We start from the raw sequence: 17,902 nt of genomic DNA, 5'->3' as shown, positions 1-17,902 counted from the left end.
GGCTTTTTTCAAAGCAAACTAAGGTGGCTCAACCCGCAGCCAATACCCTAGAACCCCCAATGAATACATACAAAGTTCATAGCGACCTATGCTTTTCTACAAGAACAAATAAATAAAATAAACATCAAGAAACATACAGACCACCAAAATAACAAATAATATAATTATAAAAAAAACTATTCGTCCGTCGAATCACCAAAGCTTAGACAGCATGGTTTTTGGAATTGCGCCTCTAAGACCTTCTTACCTCGCTGTGCTCTCTCTATGCTTGTAAGAGCGTCTCCGATTGCGCCCAAAGGGCATTTTCCGGGCCTGAAGGTATGCTGTCTGGCTGATAGTCATCCCGATTGCTCTATGACGTCTTTGATACGTGGTTTTACTAGCCTTTCAAAAAGTTTTCTGGCTGTGTAAGGTTCTGATATCTGTGCAGGTATAATTCTAGTGTTGTCATTACTTAGACTTGAAAAAAGACATTCCAGTACCATTTTCGAGGAGAAAACCAGCAATTTTGAACAAATTAAATTTTTAGAATAAAATCTGCTCTAGTGTGGCCAAAGGTGGAAGCGATGACTTGAATCGTACTCAATTTAAGCGCAATATAATTCGTTGCTTAAGCTGAACTGGTCTCGGCTTATGGAAAGTGCCCAAATATGTGGTTTACCATAAAGTGGATCTTTTATTATTACAAACTGACTTCCAATGCTGCCTTCCCCCATCTTATTCTATCGATTTCAAAATGTTGATTCTGTAAACATCATCCGTAGTTACATTTCAACAAAGGGTAATTTAATATAATTACGATGAACCAAATTTCAATATACATACATGTACATATGTATCTCATTAAGCGTGAGACCAAGCAAATCAATAATTTTTAATTTTATTCGCAAATTCATTTAATTATCATTATTACCATAGCAAGCCACTGCTTTTTGACTGCTGCCGTTTCGTAAATGCTATGCACAATTCATTGTCACTGTCGCTTTCGCTATGGCATACAATTTTTTTCCCATCTTTGCCATTTTTTATCTTCTCTCTGTTTGGAGCAACTTTTTACGTAAGTTTGCATTACGCCGAACTCGTTTGTTATTATCTTTTTATTTGCAATTTTTTTTTACTCAACTGCAATATGCAATAGCCAATGTGTGACCGTGTCGAGCTGATCCTCATGACGAACGGAAATGTTTTCAAATAAAAACGAAAAAAAAAAACAAGTAAGGAAGTCTAAGTTCGGGTGAAACCAAACATTACATACCCAGCTGTACACTTGAAATGTGTTGTTGTTTGTTTTGTGTGCTTAATAGTGTTATAAGGCTGCGCAATTTCTGTACTAATTTTCGTTTACAAAAAGCAAAAAGGATACAGAGGCTAACACCAATGACCTTGAGCGGGTAATAATGCCGTTTTCCTTCAGATATGGGGATTTCCCTACTATTTACAGTGAAATTCCTTATAACCGGACAGTCACCGTCGCAATGTTTTTGTCCGGCTATGGGAGATGTCGGCTTATAACGGATGAAGTCACAAAATATATACCACACATATAAATTGTACTGTACATAGTTTATTTAAGAAATTTATGGAATTAAAGAATATTTGCATAGTTTAGTATTACATATAAATACATATCCATATATCGATTAAGTACATTGTACAAGTAAAGTACATTACACATAGTTTGATTGAAAAAATTGGGTAATGCTTGATTGCTTTAATTTAAAATGTCCATTTTCAAAGTGACCCGATATTTTTAATGTGCTGAAAAGCTACATAGTAATTTTTTGCAAATTGTTTCAAGCGCGCAACAAGTTTTAAAGCCTCATCATTCATCTTCTGATTCACTTCTGTCCATAGTATCATCTTGTTGGTCAAATTGAATTTCTATATTGTTGTCCTCAGTGAAAACATTTTGATCCATTTGGAGAAAACCTTCCAAATCATTTGCCAAGTCTAGTCCTTCCTGAAGCCTAGCATAGATTGCCAGTTGAATGTCATCTTCGGGATCAAAATCTGGAAGATCCTCATAAGTTTCCAAAAATCCTTCTTTACGGAAGCAATTTCGGACGGTTGTGGCTTCCACTTTATCCCAAGATGATTTGATGAAATACACAGCTTCTAGTACATTAATCGATTTTGAGAGCTCTGAGGCTAAACTTGTATTGTCAATTTTAGATAGCAAGTGTTTTAAAACTAAGCTTCTATACAAAGATTTAAAATTGTGGATTATACTCTGATCAAGGTGTTGGCTAACTGCCGTTGTATTTGGCGACAAGAAAATAATTTTTATGTTGGTTAAGTTTAATTACTTTGGATGAGAAGCCGCGTTATCTAAACACAAGATAATTTTTCGATTCTGGGCTTTCATTCTTCGATTGAACTGCTGCAGCCATTCGCTCATTATTTCTCGAGTCATCCATGCTTTTTATTAGACTTCCAATCTACTGGCAGTTCTGCGATTGGAACATACTTAAAAGATCGAGGAGGGGCTGCTTTACCTATAACCAAAAGCAGCTCCTTGTCTCCAGCCATGTTAGAACAGAACAAAATTGTGAGTATTTCTTTTGATAGTTTACCGCCCACGCATTTTTGGATTAAAAGCGAGGGTTCTGTCAGGTAAGGCGCGAAAGAAAAGCCCACTTTCGTCTGCGTTGTAAATGTCCAGAGGCTTGTAAGCGGTCAACAGAGATGGCAGTTTTGTCCTAAACTGTTCGACACCATCCTGGCTGACATCTGCAGCTTCACCAGATACGCATTTGAAAGCAGCATTATTCCTTATAAGCCATTTGTTTAACCATCCATCTGAAGCATTAAAATTAGGTACACCCAGTTTGCCTGCAGTTTCCATTGTCTTTGCTTTCAAAATGTGACAAGAAATCGGAATGTTTAGACTTCTAGCCTTAGCGAACCAATTAAAACAAATCTTGTCTCTTTCAGAGCCGCCTTCTTTAAGAAAACTTCACTTTTGATGAACATGAACTCCAGACTATCATTTAGAAAGAGTTTTTTCTTTATTTTTATTGACTTCAGTAGATTGTGTTTGCCAATATTGAACCTTTCAAAGCAAAATAAACGTGTACTTACTACCATTAAATTTTTGGGCTCACTATACTTTACCTTTTACAAAGCTTGCTTGTGATATTTTTGAATTTTGACAGTTTATGACAAATTTTTTATGAAAGTGGTTTTATATACTATGTCCGCGTCCGGTTATTAGAGTGTCCGTTTATTAGGATGATATTTGTATGAAAAAATGAATGAAAATCCTGTGTGCCCAAAACTTTGTCCGGATATTGGAGCTGTCCGGTTATAAGGACTGCCCGTAATGGGGAATTTTACTGTATTTTAAAATAAAGATATAACAGAACAATAAAAATACGATTGGTACAAAACTATTTCTCGCTAAGATTTAACTTATCATTTTCGTCTATGACTTTTAAAAATCTTTTATATAAAAGTGGGCGTGGTCTTTAACCGATTTTTCTAATTTTTCTTCAAGGCATTCCTTATAGTAAAGGCAACCTCTCTGCCGAATTCTGTTACGATCGGTTTAACGATTTTTGATTTATGATTAATAATATTTGTAAAATTAATTTTATCACAAGTGGGCGGTGCCACGCCCATTTTAAACAAGTTTTTCAAATTTTTATCAAGAGTCTCAATATCAGTCCACTAAATAAATAAATAAAAAGTGGGCGTGGTTATCATCCGATTTCGCTCATTTTCAATACCAATTTATTCTGGGCCCAGATAAGCTCGTGTACCAAATTTGGTGAAGATATCTCAATATTTACTCAAGTTATCGTGTTAACGGACAGACGGACGGACGGACATGGCTCAATAAAATTTTTTTTCGATACTGATGATTTTGATATATGGAAGTCTATATCTATCTCGATTCCTTTATACCTGTACAACCAACCGTTATCCAATCAAAGTTAATATACTCTGTTTACAAGTACAGCTGGGTATAAAAATCGCTATACATATTACCAAAGGCAGATGCACAGGAACTGGTTTGCTTTGGTCGCGTTGCTTTTTATGATTTTGTTTTTGTTGGCGCCACAAAGCCACAGCTACCAAAGTCTAACAAGAAAGGAAAAAAAACAAAACTTAAGTCACTCGCTTCGGCAAATCCATAAAGTCTGCAATTTGTTTGTTTACATTCGCAGCCGCTTTTCAACTCACTCTTTGTATCTGTGTTTGTCATTTGCGCTTCTGTGGAATTTCTCCACGCTCATCTTCGCGTTTATTAGTCGCCGGTATTTCAGCTGCTCTTTTGTTATTTTTGCTGCTGCCGGTGTTTATGTTTGTTTACATTTGTTGGCAGTCGTTGAAATGCTTTGCCATTGTTGATTTGATCTCGGCTTGTTGTTGGCTATAGCCATTGACCTCATCTTCACGAGTGGTTTGGCTACACGCCGACGACGTCACACGTAAAGCTGGAGACCTTGGTGCTTTTTCGGTAACCGTATCGGTAACCTTTTAACAGCTGATTCGACCAACCTTATGAGAATCAATGCAATCGATTATTGGTGCCGCTAAGGTCGTAACCGTATCGTATCCAACCAATTGGGTTTTGGTTTACCGTCGTAACGATAAACAGCTGATTACGTTAGGGATACGGATACAGCGATACGACATACGGCACCAATGACTCCGGCTTAAAACAGATCAAAATTCAATTATTTATGCGGCTAAAGACATAATTTTGAAATAAAAACAGATGAAATGATGTTTGGGAATGAATGATCAATTGGACGTTTATAGTGAGCGAATGACCATATAAGAGCACTTAATCTGTATGTGCGTATGTATGTATGTATGTTTATGCATAAGCATTTTATCGTTGAATGAATGTGACATATTGATTGAGCATGACTTCTATTTCAGTATTGCACTTAACCTTTTTTTTTATTATTGATTACTTTTGCATTTTGTTTTTGTTAGTTTGGGTCTACATGTCGTATGAGCGATTTAACATTGAACTGGAGCATCATCAGATTGTGCGCGCGTATGTGAGTGTTTAGGTTGAATATTTATGGTTGGTTGCACATGTCAGGTGTTAGGAAATGGTGTAAATGCTGACAGCAAACAATAAAATCGTTCATTGTTGGTGAAACTAAACAAATTAAAAGAGATAAAAACAAATGTTCATATTTATTTACAAAAGTAATGATCACACTTTTTTGTTTCTTTGTTTTGAGCGAATGCTAAAGTGGTTACACTATGCCATAGACAAATGTCTTCTAGTTGTGGGTAGTGAATAGTTAGGCGACAGTGATTTGTTATCGTTCTGTGGGCGAACAAGAATCAAGTTGTATTCTATTTAAGTCATTTGTTAAGCACAACATTACGATTTTCAGAATTAATGGTTTTCTAATAATGAGCGCATAAATATTCAATGCTAATATTTTACTTGTGGGGTAATCCAAAGTGACGGGCCAACTTGACTAGATTTTGATTCAAATTTTAATTAGTTAGTCCTAATCTAGTCATTTAAGAAGTTTTGAAAGTTTATCACGTAAAGGTGCTTTGATGAGACGCTCAAGAAATATAAAACTTAGGTGTGCAATTTATATGAAAAATTATCATTTACTAAGAGTGATAAATTGGATGAACTAACTTCCCATTCTAGACAAACTATAGAACCCTTTTCAAAATTCGCCTGTGGAAGGAAGAGGAACAAGAGTTTCAACAAGTTTCGGTTTAATCACATTTGAAAATCAAAAAAAAAAAAAATATAAATATTGTAACGAATTTCCTGCAAATCCTCTTATTTGCCCTTTTGCTAGGATCGTATCGCTAAACTGTCGAATAAATAACTCCAATATTGAATAATGGAAAAATGGCCTTTATTAAAATACTTCACAATAACACTCAAATTGTGCAACGAATAGCTTAATAACCAAACTGATAGCTTAAAGGAAACTGACTTTCAAAATAATAGTGCTATTGCTCGCTAGATATCGTCTTACTCGTAACTGCTTGACAATTCAAATCAAACTGAATTACTTCTTACTCGCTGGCGCCGCTTTTATAGTTTAAGCTGCATACTTCTAGGCTCTTCGATTTCCAGAAGTTACTAGTTGTTTCGGCTACAAAATCGCCAGCCACAACTACTTGCACAAATTATTGCTCTCTCTTGTGACAACTCAGATAAGGTATATGCATGTGTTTGTAGTTTACAGTCTCCCGCACACACATAAGCGTATAAGTAAATTCATCGGTGTGTGACATCTCATCTCTCGCTGCCTTGTATGTAAATGTTGCTCGCCGGAATGTGTACATATGTGTAGACGCAATTATTGATTCATTTATGTAGATACATAATGATTGAATTATTGATGTGCATTCACGTCACTGCTTAGATCGGCTTAGAGCTGGCAGCACTCCTTAGTTTTGCTAATATTCGTAACACTGCCCTCCACCTAAGTCTGATCGTCCCGATCAGACAAATCTCTCGATCTAAACGCTGCTAATCTCTCCAAATGAACCACTTTCATTTTGGTTCGTGGTTTGGTAGTGGTTTGTATGCGGTACACTACATCGTTGATCCGTTTTACAACTTTGTATGGGCCTTCCCAGTTACACTGCAATTTCGGGGACAAACCTTTTTTTCGTTGTGGGTTGTATAGCAGCACCAAATCTCCTTCCTGAAACCCTTCCGAATTAATTGCTTTATCGTACCTCGCTTTCATCTTGTCACTCATAATCTTTGCTCGTTGCCTTACCAGATCGTGTATCTCTCTCAGCTCTTCTTCTAAGACATCAGTGGATTTCTTGACATTCCTCTCCGCATCGGCATCTATCCCATACTTCAAATCAGCTGGCAGTCGAAGGTCATTGCCAAAAATTACCTTTGCGGGAGTTTGGCCCGTTGTGTCATGTACTGCCGATCGGTAGGCCATCAAGAATAATGATATGTGTGTATCCCAGTCCTTATGGTACTTGTCGACTACTTTCCTTAAATGCTCCTCCAATGTTCTATTGAAACGTTCCACCATACCATCGGACTGAGGATGCAATGCAGTTGTCCGTGTTTTCCGAATGCCCAGCTTCTTGCACATTTCTTGGAACACAGCTGATTCAAAATTCCTGCCTTGGTCAGAATGTAACTCCATTGGTACACCATACCTTGCAACCCATTCGTTTTTAACCACTTCTGCTACTGTTTCTGCTTCTTGGTTTGGGATTGGGTATACCTCTGGCCATTTACTGAAATAATCCATAACCACCAGTACGTATTTGTTGCCGCGGTTGCTAGTAGGAAATGGACCTGCGACATCCATGGCGATCCTTTCAAATGGCGCACCTGAGTTATATTGCTTCATCTGGCCATGACTTCGTGTTCTGGGCCCTTTCGCTCTGCTGCAAACCTCGCAGTTCGCAATCCACTCAGTGACCGACTGACGGCAACCAACCCAATAGAATCTCTGTTTAATCTTCTCGAGCGTCTTCGTGATTCCAAGATGACCTCCGCTTGGACCATTATGCAGCTCGCTGAGCACGTCAGGAATCCTCTTTCTGGGAACAACTATCAGTTTATTCTTGTATTTACCATCCTCACTCTCCCATACTCGATGAAGGCAACCGGATATCAATTCTAAACTGTTCCACTGTGCCCAATATGACTTCGCAATAGGACTCTCTGCTGACATCTCTTCTCTGTTTGGTCTTTCATTTCGTTCGAGCCCTTGCATAACACGTGACAGATCTGCATCTTCTAGCTGGCACTTCCTTAGCTGTTCCTTGTCCCATTCATCTGTACATGTTATATTCATTAGCCGGACATCTATAATGTCTTCTTTAGCCTCGGCTTTTGAACAGTGCTTGCATTCCAAACTACATGGTCTTCGTGACATTGCATCAGCATTTCCATGGGTACTACCTTTTCGATGCTCAATGGAAAAGTCGTAGCTTTGTAGTCGCTCGATCCACCGTGCCAATTGTCCTTCCGGATTACGGAACTGCAGAAGCCATTTCAACGCTGCGTGATCTGTCCTGACACGGAATCGCTGGCCGTAGAGGTATTTGTGAAAATGTTTAATGCAGTCTACCAATGCCAACAGCTCTCTCCGCGTAACACAGTAGTTCCTCTCTGGTTTTCCAATCGAACGGCTGTAATATGCAACTACCTTCTCCTGTCCATTGACCAATTGTGATAAAACGCCTCCTATAGCATATCCACTCGCATCTGTATCCAGAATAAATGTTGCTCCTGGAATCGGATATGCTAACATTGGGGCAGTGCACAAACGCTCCTTCAATGTTTGGAAAGCCACTTCTTGCTCCTTCTTCCATTCAAAAGCTTTGTTTTTCTTGTAAGCTCATGGAGGCTACGGGCTACGCTGGAAAAATTTGGTACAAATCGGCGGTAATATGTGCACAGCCCAAGAAAACTTCTCAATTCATGTAGGTTCTGTGGTCTTGGCCAATCCTTTACAGCCTCTATTTTTTCGTTCGCAGTGCAGATGCCCTCTGTCGTTACCTTGTGACCCAAATAATTGACTTCCTTTTTAAACAGCGCACACTTTTTGGGACTTAACTTCAGACCAGCGCCAGCTATTCTCTGGAAAACTTCCTCCAAGTTCTTAAGATGTTCATCAAAGTTCTTGCCCAATACGATGATGTCGTCCAGGTACACCAAGCATGTTTTCCAATGTAGTCCTTTCAGTACCTGGTCCATGAGTCTCTCAAAAGTAGCTGGTGCATTACAAAGTCCAAAAGGCATCACTGTAAATTGCCAAAGACCATCACCGACACTGAAGGCTGTTTTCTCTTTATCTTCCTCCTTCACCTCCACTTGCCAGTAGCCGCTTTTCAAGTCCAGCGTGGAAAACCATTTCGTACCAGATAGCGAGTCCAGAGTGTCGTCAATTCTTGGCAATGGGTAGCTATCCTTTTTCGTTACGTCATTCAACTTCCGGTAGTCCACGCAAAACCTCATTTTTCCATCCTTCTTTTTTACAAGTACTACCGGTGAGCTCCATGGACTAGCTGATGGTTCGATGACGCCGCTGTCGCTCATTTCTTGAATGATTTGACTCACAACTTCCCGCTTCGCCAGTGGAACACTACGTGGAGCTTGACGGATCGGCCTCGCATCTCCAGTGTCAATTTGATGTTTCACAACGTTGGTGCGGCCTGGTTTAGAATCATCCTGGTCAAATATGTTCGCGTACTTTAGGAGCAGTTGTTTTGCCTGTTTCTGATATGCTTCCTCTAGCCCCTGCATCCATGCCGTGATGTCATTTGAAAGATCAGTATTACTAGCCGAAACGTGTTCCTGGAGTTGTTCACAGTTAATAACTACTTCAGCCTCTTGGCATCTTCCCAAAATAGCTCCTTTAGTCAGTTTGAGTGGTGACTTGAACTCATTGAGTACTCTTACCGGAATACGTCCATCTTGTTTTGTCATAGCCAGGGTTTTTCCTACAAGTATGTTTAGTGCTGATTTGTTTGCTGCTTCGACAACCCACAATTTGTTTGTCCCACAATCTCCATCAACCTTTGCCCAGATGACTGCTTCGGATTTTGGTGGTATTTGCTGACTCTCTTCCACCAGCACTCGTTTACTGCTGTAGCCTCTCTCGTAGCCGAAATTAAGTGGTACATCCATGTTTTTATATCGCATCGTCTTGCTTTGCATGTCGATCTTGATGCCCTGGTCGATTAAGAAGTCCACTCCAATTATGATTTCATCAACAATTTCTGCCACTATAAAATTGTGTACTACCGTGACGTTCCCAATTGCGACTTCACATTCTACTTCTCCAATTACCTGGGTGTCCTCTCCCGTGGCTGTACGTAATCTTGCTCCAAGCAGTGGTCTTATCTTTTTGTTGACTAAGTCCGCTCGAATGATGGAATGAGATGCACCCGTATCTACAGTCAGTAACCGTTCCTTTCCGTCCACATGTCCTCCAACAGTAAGATTGCTCGATCTTCTTCCAATCTGCGAGATAGAGAAAATGGGGCATTCAATTGCGGGAGCCAGCTGTCGCCCCTTGCTGCTGACTCGCTTTAGTTTAACGATTGATTTGTCTTGGAGATTTGCTCATCTCCTTCTGCTCTGCGTTTACGACCACCCACATTGTTGGAACTGTTAGGGTTGGTGTTGCAATAACGCGCAATATGCCCTGGCTTTCCACACTTAAAGCATTTGACTGCATCATTATTCTTCTGCTGCGTACCCTTCAATGCTTCCAAAATTGCGTCTACCCAGTCTGGCTTTTCCACTTCCACGCGATGAGCTTTGTACGCTGGCTTACTCAAAAGTGAGGCTGTTTCCTGAGTCAGTGCATGCGATACCGTTTCAGCAAACGTTAGTTTTGGATTCGCATATGTAGCCCGCTTCGTTTCCACATCTCGTATGCCATTTATGAAGCTCTGGATTTTTACCCTTTCAGTGTATTCCACGGGTGCGTCTGCATTTGCAAGATGAGCCAATCTTTCAATATCTGAAGCAAACTCCTGCAATGTCTCATTTGCTTTTTGGTAGCGGTTTTGCAACTCAATTTGGAATATCTGTTTCCTATGCTCGCTTCCGTAACGTCTCTCTAAAGCGCTCATCAATGTTTCGTAGTGGTTCCGCTCGTACTCTGGGATGGTCTGTAAGATTTCCGCGGCAGGCCCTTTCAGTGCCACGAACAGAGCTGCAACTTTATCTTCAGCATTCCATTGGTTCACTGCTGTGGTCTTCTCAAACTGTAGCTTAAAGACCTGAAAAGGAACAGAACCGTCAAAGGATGGTGTCTTTACCTTTGGATTACTCGCTGAAACAGCTGGGCGGTTTAGTTGTAACTGATCCATACGACCTTTTAACGCTTCTATTTCGGCATCAATTTTGTCCTCGAGTTGTAAAATTTTTGCATCCTGTTCTTCCAGTTTCACAAAGAGCTGTGATGATACCTGTTCCGAAATTTGTGCCGACATTTCAGATATACGTGCCTCTTGCGCTTCCAGTTGAGATGCCAAATGTGTCTTCTGTTCTTCCAATTGTGATGTTATACGGGTTTCCTGCGATTCCAGTTGGAATACCATATACGTCTTCTGTTCTTCTAGTTGAGATGACATATACTTTTTCTGTTCTTCTAGTTGAGATGCCAGTTGAGATGTTATATCTGTCTTTTGCGATTCCAGTTGAGAAGCCACTGTTGATGTTTGAGCAGATATTGCAGCCAAAATCATGTTCAAATCTGTGCTGGTAACCGTCTGCGATGTTTCGTTTTTCTCTTCAATTTTTGTTGTCTCCTCCCCATCAAGGTGAAAGACATACTCTTCCACATCAATTCCTTCTGCTTCCATTGCCTCTCGTAGCCGTGCCTGAAGTTCAAGTTTAACGCCGCTTGTATTCAATCCACGGGTTTCCAACTCCTTCTTTAGTTGCTGGATCTTCAATTCACCGAACTTTGCCATGTCCTTGTTGTCCTTTGGAATTTATTCAACAATTCCTCTTCTGACACCAATTGTAACGAATTTCCTGCAAATCCTCTTATTTGCCCTTTTGCTAGGATCGTATCGCTAAACTGTCGAATAAATAACTCCAATATTGAATAATGGAAAAATGGCCTTTATTAAAATACTTCACAATAACACTCAAATTGTGCAACGAATAGCTTAATAACCAAACTGATAGCTTAAAGGAAACTGACTTTCAAAATAATAGTGCTATTGCTCGCTAGATATCGTCTTACTCGTAACTGCTTGACAATTCAAATCAAACTGAATTACTTCTTACTCGCTGGCGCCGCTTTTATAGTTTAAGCTGCATACTTCTAGGCTCTTCGATTTCCAGAAGTTACTAGTTGTTTCGGCTACAAAATCGCCAGCCACAACTACTTGCACAAATTATTGCTCTCTCTTGTGACAACTCAGATAAGGTATATGCATGTGTTTGTAGTTTACAGTCTCCCGCACACACATAAGCGTATAAGTAAATTCATCGGTGTGTGACATCTCATCTCTCGCTGCCTTGTATGTAAATGTTGCTCGCCGGAATGTGTACATATGTGTAGACGCAATTATTGATTCATTTATGTAGATACATAATGATTGAATTATTGATGTGCATTCACGTCACTGCTTAGATCGGCTTAGAGCTGGCAGCACTCCTTAGTTTTGCTAATATTCGTAACAATATATTTTAACTTGTGACGGGTGGGACAAATTACATTGAAAGCACATGAATGAATTTCAACTAGCTGCTTCCGTCTTAATATTTATTTTATCTTTGTTAAACAACTTAATTTAATTGGAGTACAGGAGCTGATATACCCAAATTTTTGCACATTATTTCAAATCACGCTCTTTTACCCAAGATGTCTTTTTCACTGGATTGACCCTTTTACAGTTTTTAATAATGATTCACGATGCAGAAGGTGAACAGTCTCACTAATGAATGCCGATTTTTACCCTTTTATGTATGAAACTGTTATTAGTCCATTAGTTGGTTAGTTTAAAATTGGATTATGTATTCAAAATGAACAGCACTAAATAAATCGCACAGCTCTTACTGTGATAAATTATTATCTATGTAGCTGATAGCCGACATCAGTTATCGCAAAATAGGGATAGCTGGCGTGACTTGTTACGAAACAGCCAAAATAGCTTCGGCGGTTGGGAGCTAATTATTGATGACGATAGTCGACAACACTATTATTTACTTTGGTCGAAATTAGAAGAATTACAACCGCCCTCACCTTAATGTTGAAATAAAAAAGTGCTAAAGTGCTAAAACAATAAACTCTCATATTTTCTGGAAATCTCGCTGAAATTCATTTCCGCATATAAAGTCGCATAGCCCAAACTGTCTACACTATCTTCGGAGTGGCAATACGCTAACGCGCTTGCACGGTAATATGCTCATATGTTTCTACGTTACGCCATACATCTTAAATTACGAATGCGACTATAGCTTCATCGTTTACGACAATGTTATTTTACGCTTTTATGGTAATACGCCACTACTCTCCTCCGCCAGTTTGCTTTCAAACTAGTTCGCAAATGCCCTAGAATATACGCTTTGCCGCTAATACGACAAACACCTGTACGCTAATATGCCTTCAAGCCACTTTGCTATTACCATAGCACGCTTTTTCGCTAAGTTCTAATATACCCGAATACGCTTAAACTTTTGCACACAACTACGCTCATGCGCTTATTACAAAGATTGATCGAAGAGTAAAGATGTTGCATGCGCGAACTTCAGTGGAAAGCAGCGGAGCTTCACAAAATTCTAGTAGGTCACATTCACCACTTACCACAGCAGAATTTGTTAAACTACCACTGTCTGTATTTGTTATTTAACAATTATTTGTACACTTTTTATTCAGCTAATCTGTCAGAATTTACATTTTTACACTCTAAAACTACAATAAGTGTATTTTGTGTGCTTAAATTATGTTAAAACTAGCAGACCCGGCAGACATTGTTCTGCCCTAAATTTGGTCTATCTGCATACATTTTAATAAGCTTATTCCGTCTAACTCTGCCCTCCCCCTCTTCACTTTTTCTTAATCCTTTTATTCACTCCCCCTCTCCGTCTTTTTCGCTTCATCTATCTCTATCTTCGTCTCACTCTATCTCTTTCCCTCTTTTCTCTTATCTCAAGTTTTTCTCATTTTTCTTCATTCCTTATTGCCAGTCCAAGAGGGTGGTATCTATTTTGTTCAAGTCCCATTCCGAGTCCCAGTCCCACTCCGAGTCTTAGTCCCAGTCCGTCTCTGGTCTACTTCCCGGTAAAAAGGATCGTAAATACTAATATAGGCAAATTTATATACCAAATTTCAGGCAAATCGAATAGTACGTATGTAAATAGGTATGTGGGTATTATTAATTCACGTATACATTTCGGCTTCGCATGCATATTTATCAGTATTGCCAGGTTGATGCGACTAAATCGAATATCACAATGAAAATTACTTTAAAGCTCTCAGCAACAGCTTTCATTTGATATCCATAGTACACACATATTCTAGGGGTATCCGGGTCCACGTTTTGGCTTATATCTCCAGACCAAAATCACCAATAGGTATGAAAACTACCCTTACTAAAGCACACATCAACCGTTTCAATTTGATACCCATAATGTAAAAACACATCCTAGTGTTACCCTGATCCACGTTTTGGCATATATCTCGAGACCCTAGTCACAAATAGGTATGTAACTTACCTTGTACTAAAGCACTTATCAACAACTTTCATTTGATATCCATATTGTATAAACTCTGTTTAGGGGTACACGGGCCCACGTTTTGGCCTATATCTCGAGACCCTAGTCACCCAGGGGTACGAAAAATTCCCCGTATCAAAGTACTCATAAACAGCTTCCATTTGATAGCCATATTGTACAAACACATCCCAGGATTACCTCCTCCCTCCGTCTTTTCGCTTCATCTATCTCTATCTTCGTTTCACTATATCTCTTTCTCAGTCTCCTTCTCCTTACATCTTTTCTCTTCTCTCAAGTTTTTCCCATTCTTCTTCATCCCTTACTGCAGGCAAATCGAATAGGACGTATGTTCTAAGCTACCCCTTCACCAATTTTCAGCCAAATATGTTCATCCGTTCCTTCTTCTTCAATCACTCTTTATCTATTAAAATAAGCGCATCAAAATCCGTTGCTTATTTTTAAAGGTTTAAGCATTCAAAGGGACATAGGGACAGAAAAAGCGACTTTATTTTATACTATGTAGTGATGTACATCCATACATACCTATAAACCTACGCCCGAAGTTAAATAACGCAGCGAATGCTATATATGTACGTACGTATGTGTCGCATCATGCCTCACACAAAAGCAATTAGCGCGCACAGTTCACGGCGAACAACCACACAAACACATTTTTTGGTAAAAAGTTACTTTTTTAAAACAATTTGGCTGATATAAGAAAGGAATCAAGTTTTTTTTTTTTGATGCAGATCGAAGGTAAATATTTCAAAGTTTTACTGAAAGTAAAATTTTTTAAATACATCCATCCGTTTATAAGTTATAGCTGTGTAAACAAAAATTTTAAGATTTTTTACTACATTTTGGCAATTTGCACCGCCCCTATAATTTATATCTTCAAATTATATTAACTGTACCATCTCATGTAGCTAAGCTTTTAAATGCAACAAACCGTTTTAAAATCGGAGCATTCTGTGTGAAGTTATGTGCATACATGGCATTTAGCGACTTTATTTTATAAGATTTATAGATAGATATAGATTGTGTTAAAGTTTGTGGCGTGGTGGAAGTGACCTGCTAGAATTTTGTGAAGCTCCGCTGCTTTCCACTGAAGTTCGCGCATGCGATTTCCGCAAGAAATTTCTTTTTGCAGATAACCGTTATTATGACCCTCTTTATTGCTTAAGTATCAACTCAGCCAATGTTATATTTTTTTTCATATATCCAAGTTTGTGATAAGCTGGAAAGGCGTTAAATCTATACAAAAGGTTATCTTTTGATTTAGTGAAATATAATTGGCACAAGGTTTTTCCCGATTACTCTTTATATGTGAGAGTACTATCCAAGTGCTAATTGTAGACTCCTTTGGGTGTATGTAAAAAAGAGACTACCCTGCAAAAATTGTTGGATTACGTGTTCCATTTTCTTCACGTTGAAGTACTCTAACAATACTCCTTGGCAATGAGTTTGCGGATCACCATCAGCCGATCATTGCTCGTTTTTTAACGACAGTGATCACGACACGATGACGATCGAACAGAGTTGCCAAAGTAAAATATTGCATGCAAATAACTAATAATAAAATTTTACTTTGGCAACTCTGATAAAATGCAACAGCGCACTGGTTTTATGTATACATATTATATTAGTTTCTTTATTCACGCAAATGCTAAATAAGATAAGAATATTCGTAGTATAAAATATAAAAGTTGTATTTCCCCTCTTCATTTACTTTCATTTTAAATTAAATTCAATTCGATAATTCTTTCCGACACAATTCCTCTTTAGTACTTTGGCATATGATCCTCTGTGGGTGCTCCATGGAGTACTACAGTGAAAGTACTTTGGAAAGTACTCTCACGTATGTATTCTGTGGAATACTCACAAACAAAGCGAGAGTGGGATCACCTACTCCTCTCCTAGGACATCGCAATGTTAATTGGATCACATATTTTGTATGAATACAGATTAGATTTGGAGCAGTCCTATACTCCCAAAGGAGTATTCCTTACATTATTATTATTAGAGTACTCGCGTTTTTTGAAGGGTATTCTTCAACTTTTTTGATCGATAGCTCATCGACAAGCTTTATTTATGATAGCAAATATGCAACACTTCGATAGCTTATCGATAACTTGTCTATACCTAAAACAAGCCTATATCAAACAACCTTTCAAGTTGTTTTTACTGAAATTTGTATTTCCAAATGCATAATTTCTTTTATTAATTTTGAAAGTGCTTTTTAATTTAACATTTGGGTCATGTCTCCGCTATTAAGTACAACTCGTTTTGTAGCGAGTTTTTTAACCGCTGCCGCTAGATGTTACAAACAAGCATACATACAAGTGCAGCTAATATAAGCGTTTTAAAAATGGCCTTCCATTTGTAAAAATACATTCCATTCATCAATAAGCAAACTTACTGAGTCACCGAGCCTCCCTTTTCCTCAATGACCTCAGATGCGCTTTCCTTTTCAGCTTCACTCGCTTCCTTTTTTCCATAATCCGCAAAAGTCAAATTGACATCATATGGTGTATAGCGGAAGACCCCCACTGGAGTATAGTTATATGATAAGGGCCAAGTTCGAACTTCATCATCCAACTCGGGTGGTATGCTTTGATACAATAGGGCGAAACGTTGTACATTGCTATAAAATCGATTACAAGACAGCACAAGTTCGATGCGCTGCACTTCGGGTATGACTTTGTTGAAAATGGCTGCTGGCAAAACTTCGTCTGTATCCCGTCTCAGATGAACTGATAACGTTTTGATTGTGGATGCTGTACTTACTACTGCCTGTTCATTATTTATTTTCTCCGCTAAATATTCGCACAATTGATGCAATTTGTCTTTAATTTGTAAATGTTGTTGGCTCATCAGCTCAACGTCGGTAATCGTATTAGCGGGGAATTTTTCATTTATGTTGATTGGTGCTGCGCGAAAATAATGGAACGTTTCAAAAAAGTTCTAGAAAATAATGAAGAACATATTAGATCTTTGGATTCAGCTCAACCCCGTATTTATATATGTAAGTATGTACCTCTTCCGTACGATCTTCGGTGAGAAAAACTTTATTTGAAAGAAAATATTTTTCAGCGACTGCACTCAATTGCGCACAAACACAACCAACAATATCTTCGACGCATTCGAGCATAATTATTGTATAATCACCCATATAAATAAAGAATCCAGTCGGCCTATTAAAGGAAACACTTGACTCATCGCACCGTATGAACATTCGTAATAATTCCATTTGGAAAATTAATTTAAAATCTAGCGTTTCAGGGTGCATCGAATCGAGTGTTGTCTGTGAACGTCCGGACTGTTGGGATAGTGGCTGCGATGGTTGTACACTCAAGTTATTCTTGGCAAATATGAAAACACGCTGAAAGAATAAACGACGTCCCCTCTCATCTAACTCGGCACGAACATAATCTAAAAGTGATTTCCGAATAAATAATGATGGATGTATTTTCTCGCGAACAGTGCCAACATCATTGAAACGCATCGGACGGCTAAAACGTCCCACCCTATAGGACAGTATGGATCCACCAGCAGTCACGAACGATGCCATTTTGACTACTTAATTAATTACTAACGGTTTTATGAAATATGAAATTATAAATTGAAGAACGTATTTGTTTTTTTTTTTTTTATTCAAACTTTATGTATTGACATTTATTTGTTGTTGATTTGTTTTCCGGAAGCTCAATACTCGTTTAATTTGTTTAT

General features: G+C 38.6%; 2 protein-coding genes across 9 annotated transcripts in view; one reads left to right on the top strand and one right to left on the bottom strand.

Moving 5' to 3' along the window:
* LOC137253516 (uncharacterized) overlaps window positions 1–17,902 on the top strand; it is a 75,737-nt gene that overhangs the window by 51,435 nt on the left and 6,400 nt on the right. The window lies entirely within an intron of this gene.
* Window positions 1,823–17,848, bottom strand: LOC137253025 (uncharacterized). Its single transcript, XM_067789254.1, has 3 exons — window positions 17,211–17,848; window positions 16,593–17,137; window positions 1,823–2,198 (listed from the first exon to the last, which is right to left on the bottom strand). Exons 1-3 carry the CDS (start codon window positions 17,742–17,744, stop codon window positions 1,823–1,825), a joined length of 1,455 nt encoding a protein of 484 aa, XP_067645355.1. The 5' UTR covers window positions 17,745–17,848.

This window comes from Eurosta solidaginis, chromosome 5 (assembly GCF_040869045.1).
Source record: "Eurosta solidaginis isolate ZX-2024a chromosome 5, ASM4086904v1, whole genome shotgun sequence".
Taxonomy (NCBI): Eukaryota; Metazoa; Arthropoda; class Insecta; order Diptera; family Tephritidae; genus Eurosta; species Eurosta solidaginis.
Note: the sequence above shows the minus strand (reverse complement) of the source record. Positions and strands in the feature narration are given on the sequence as shown.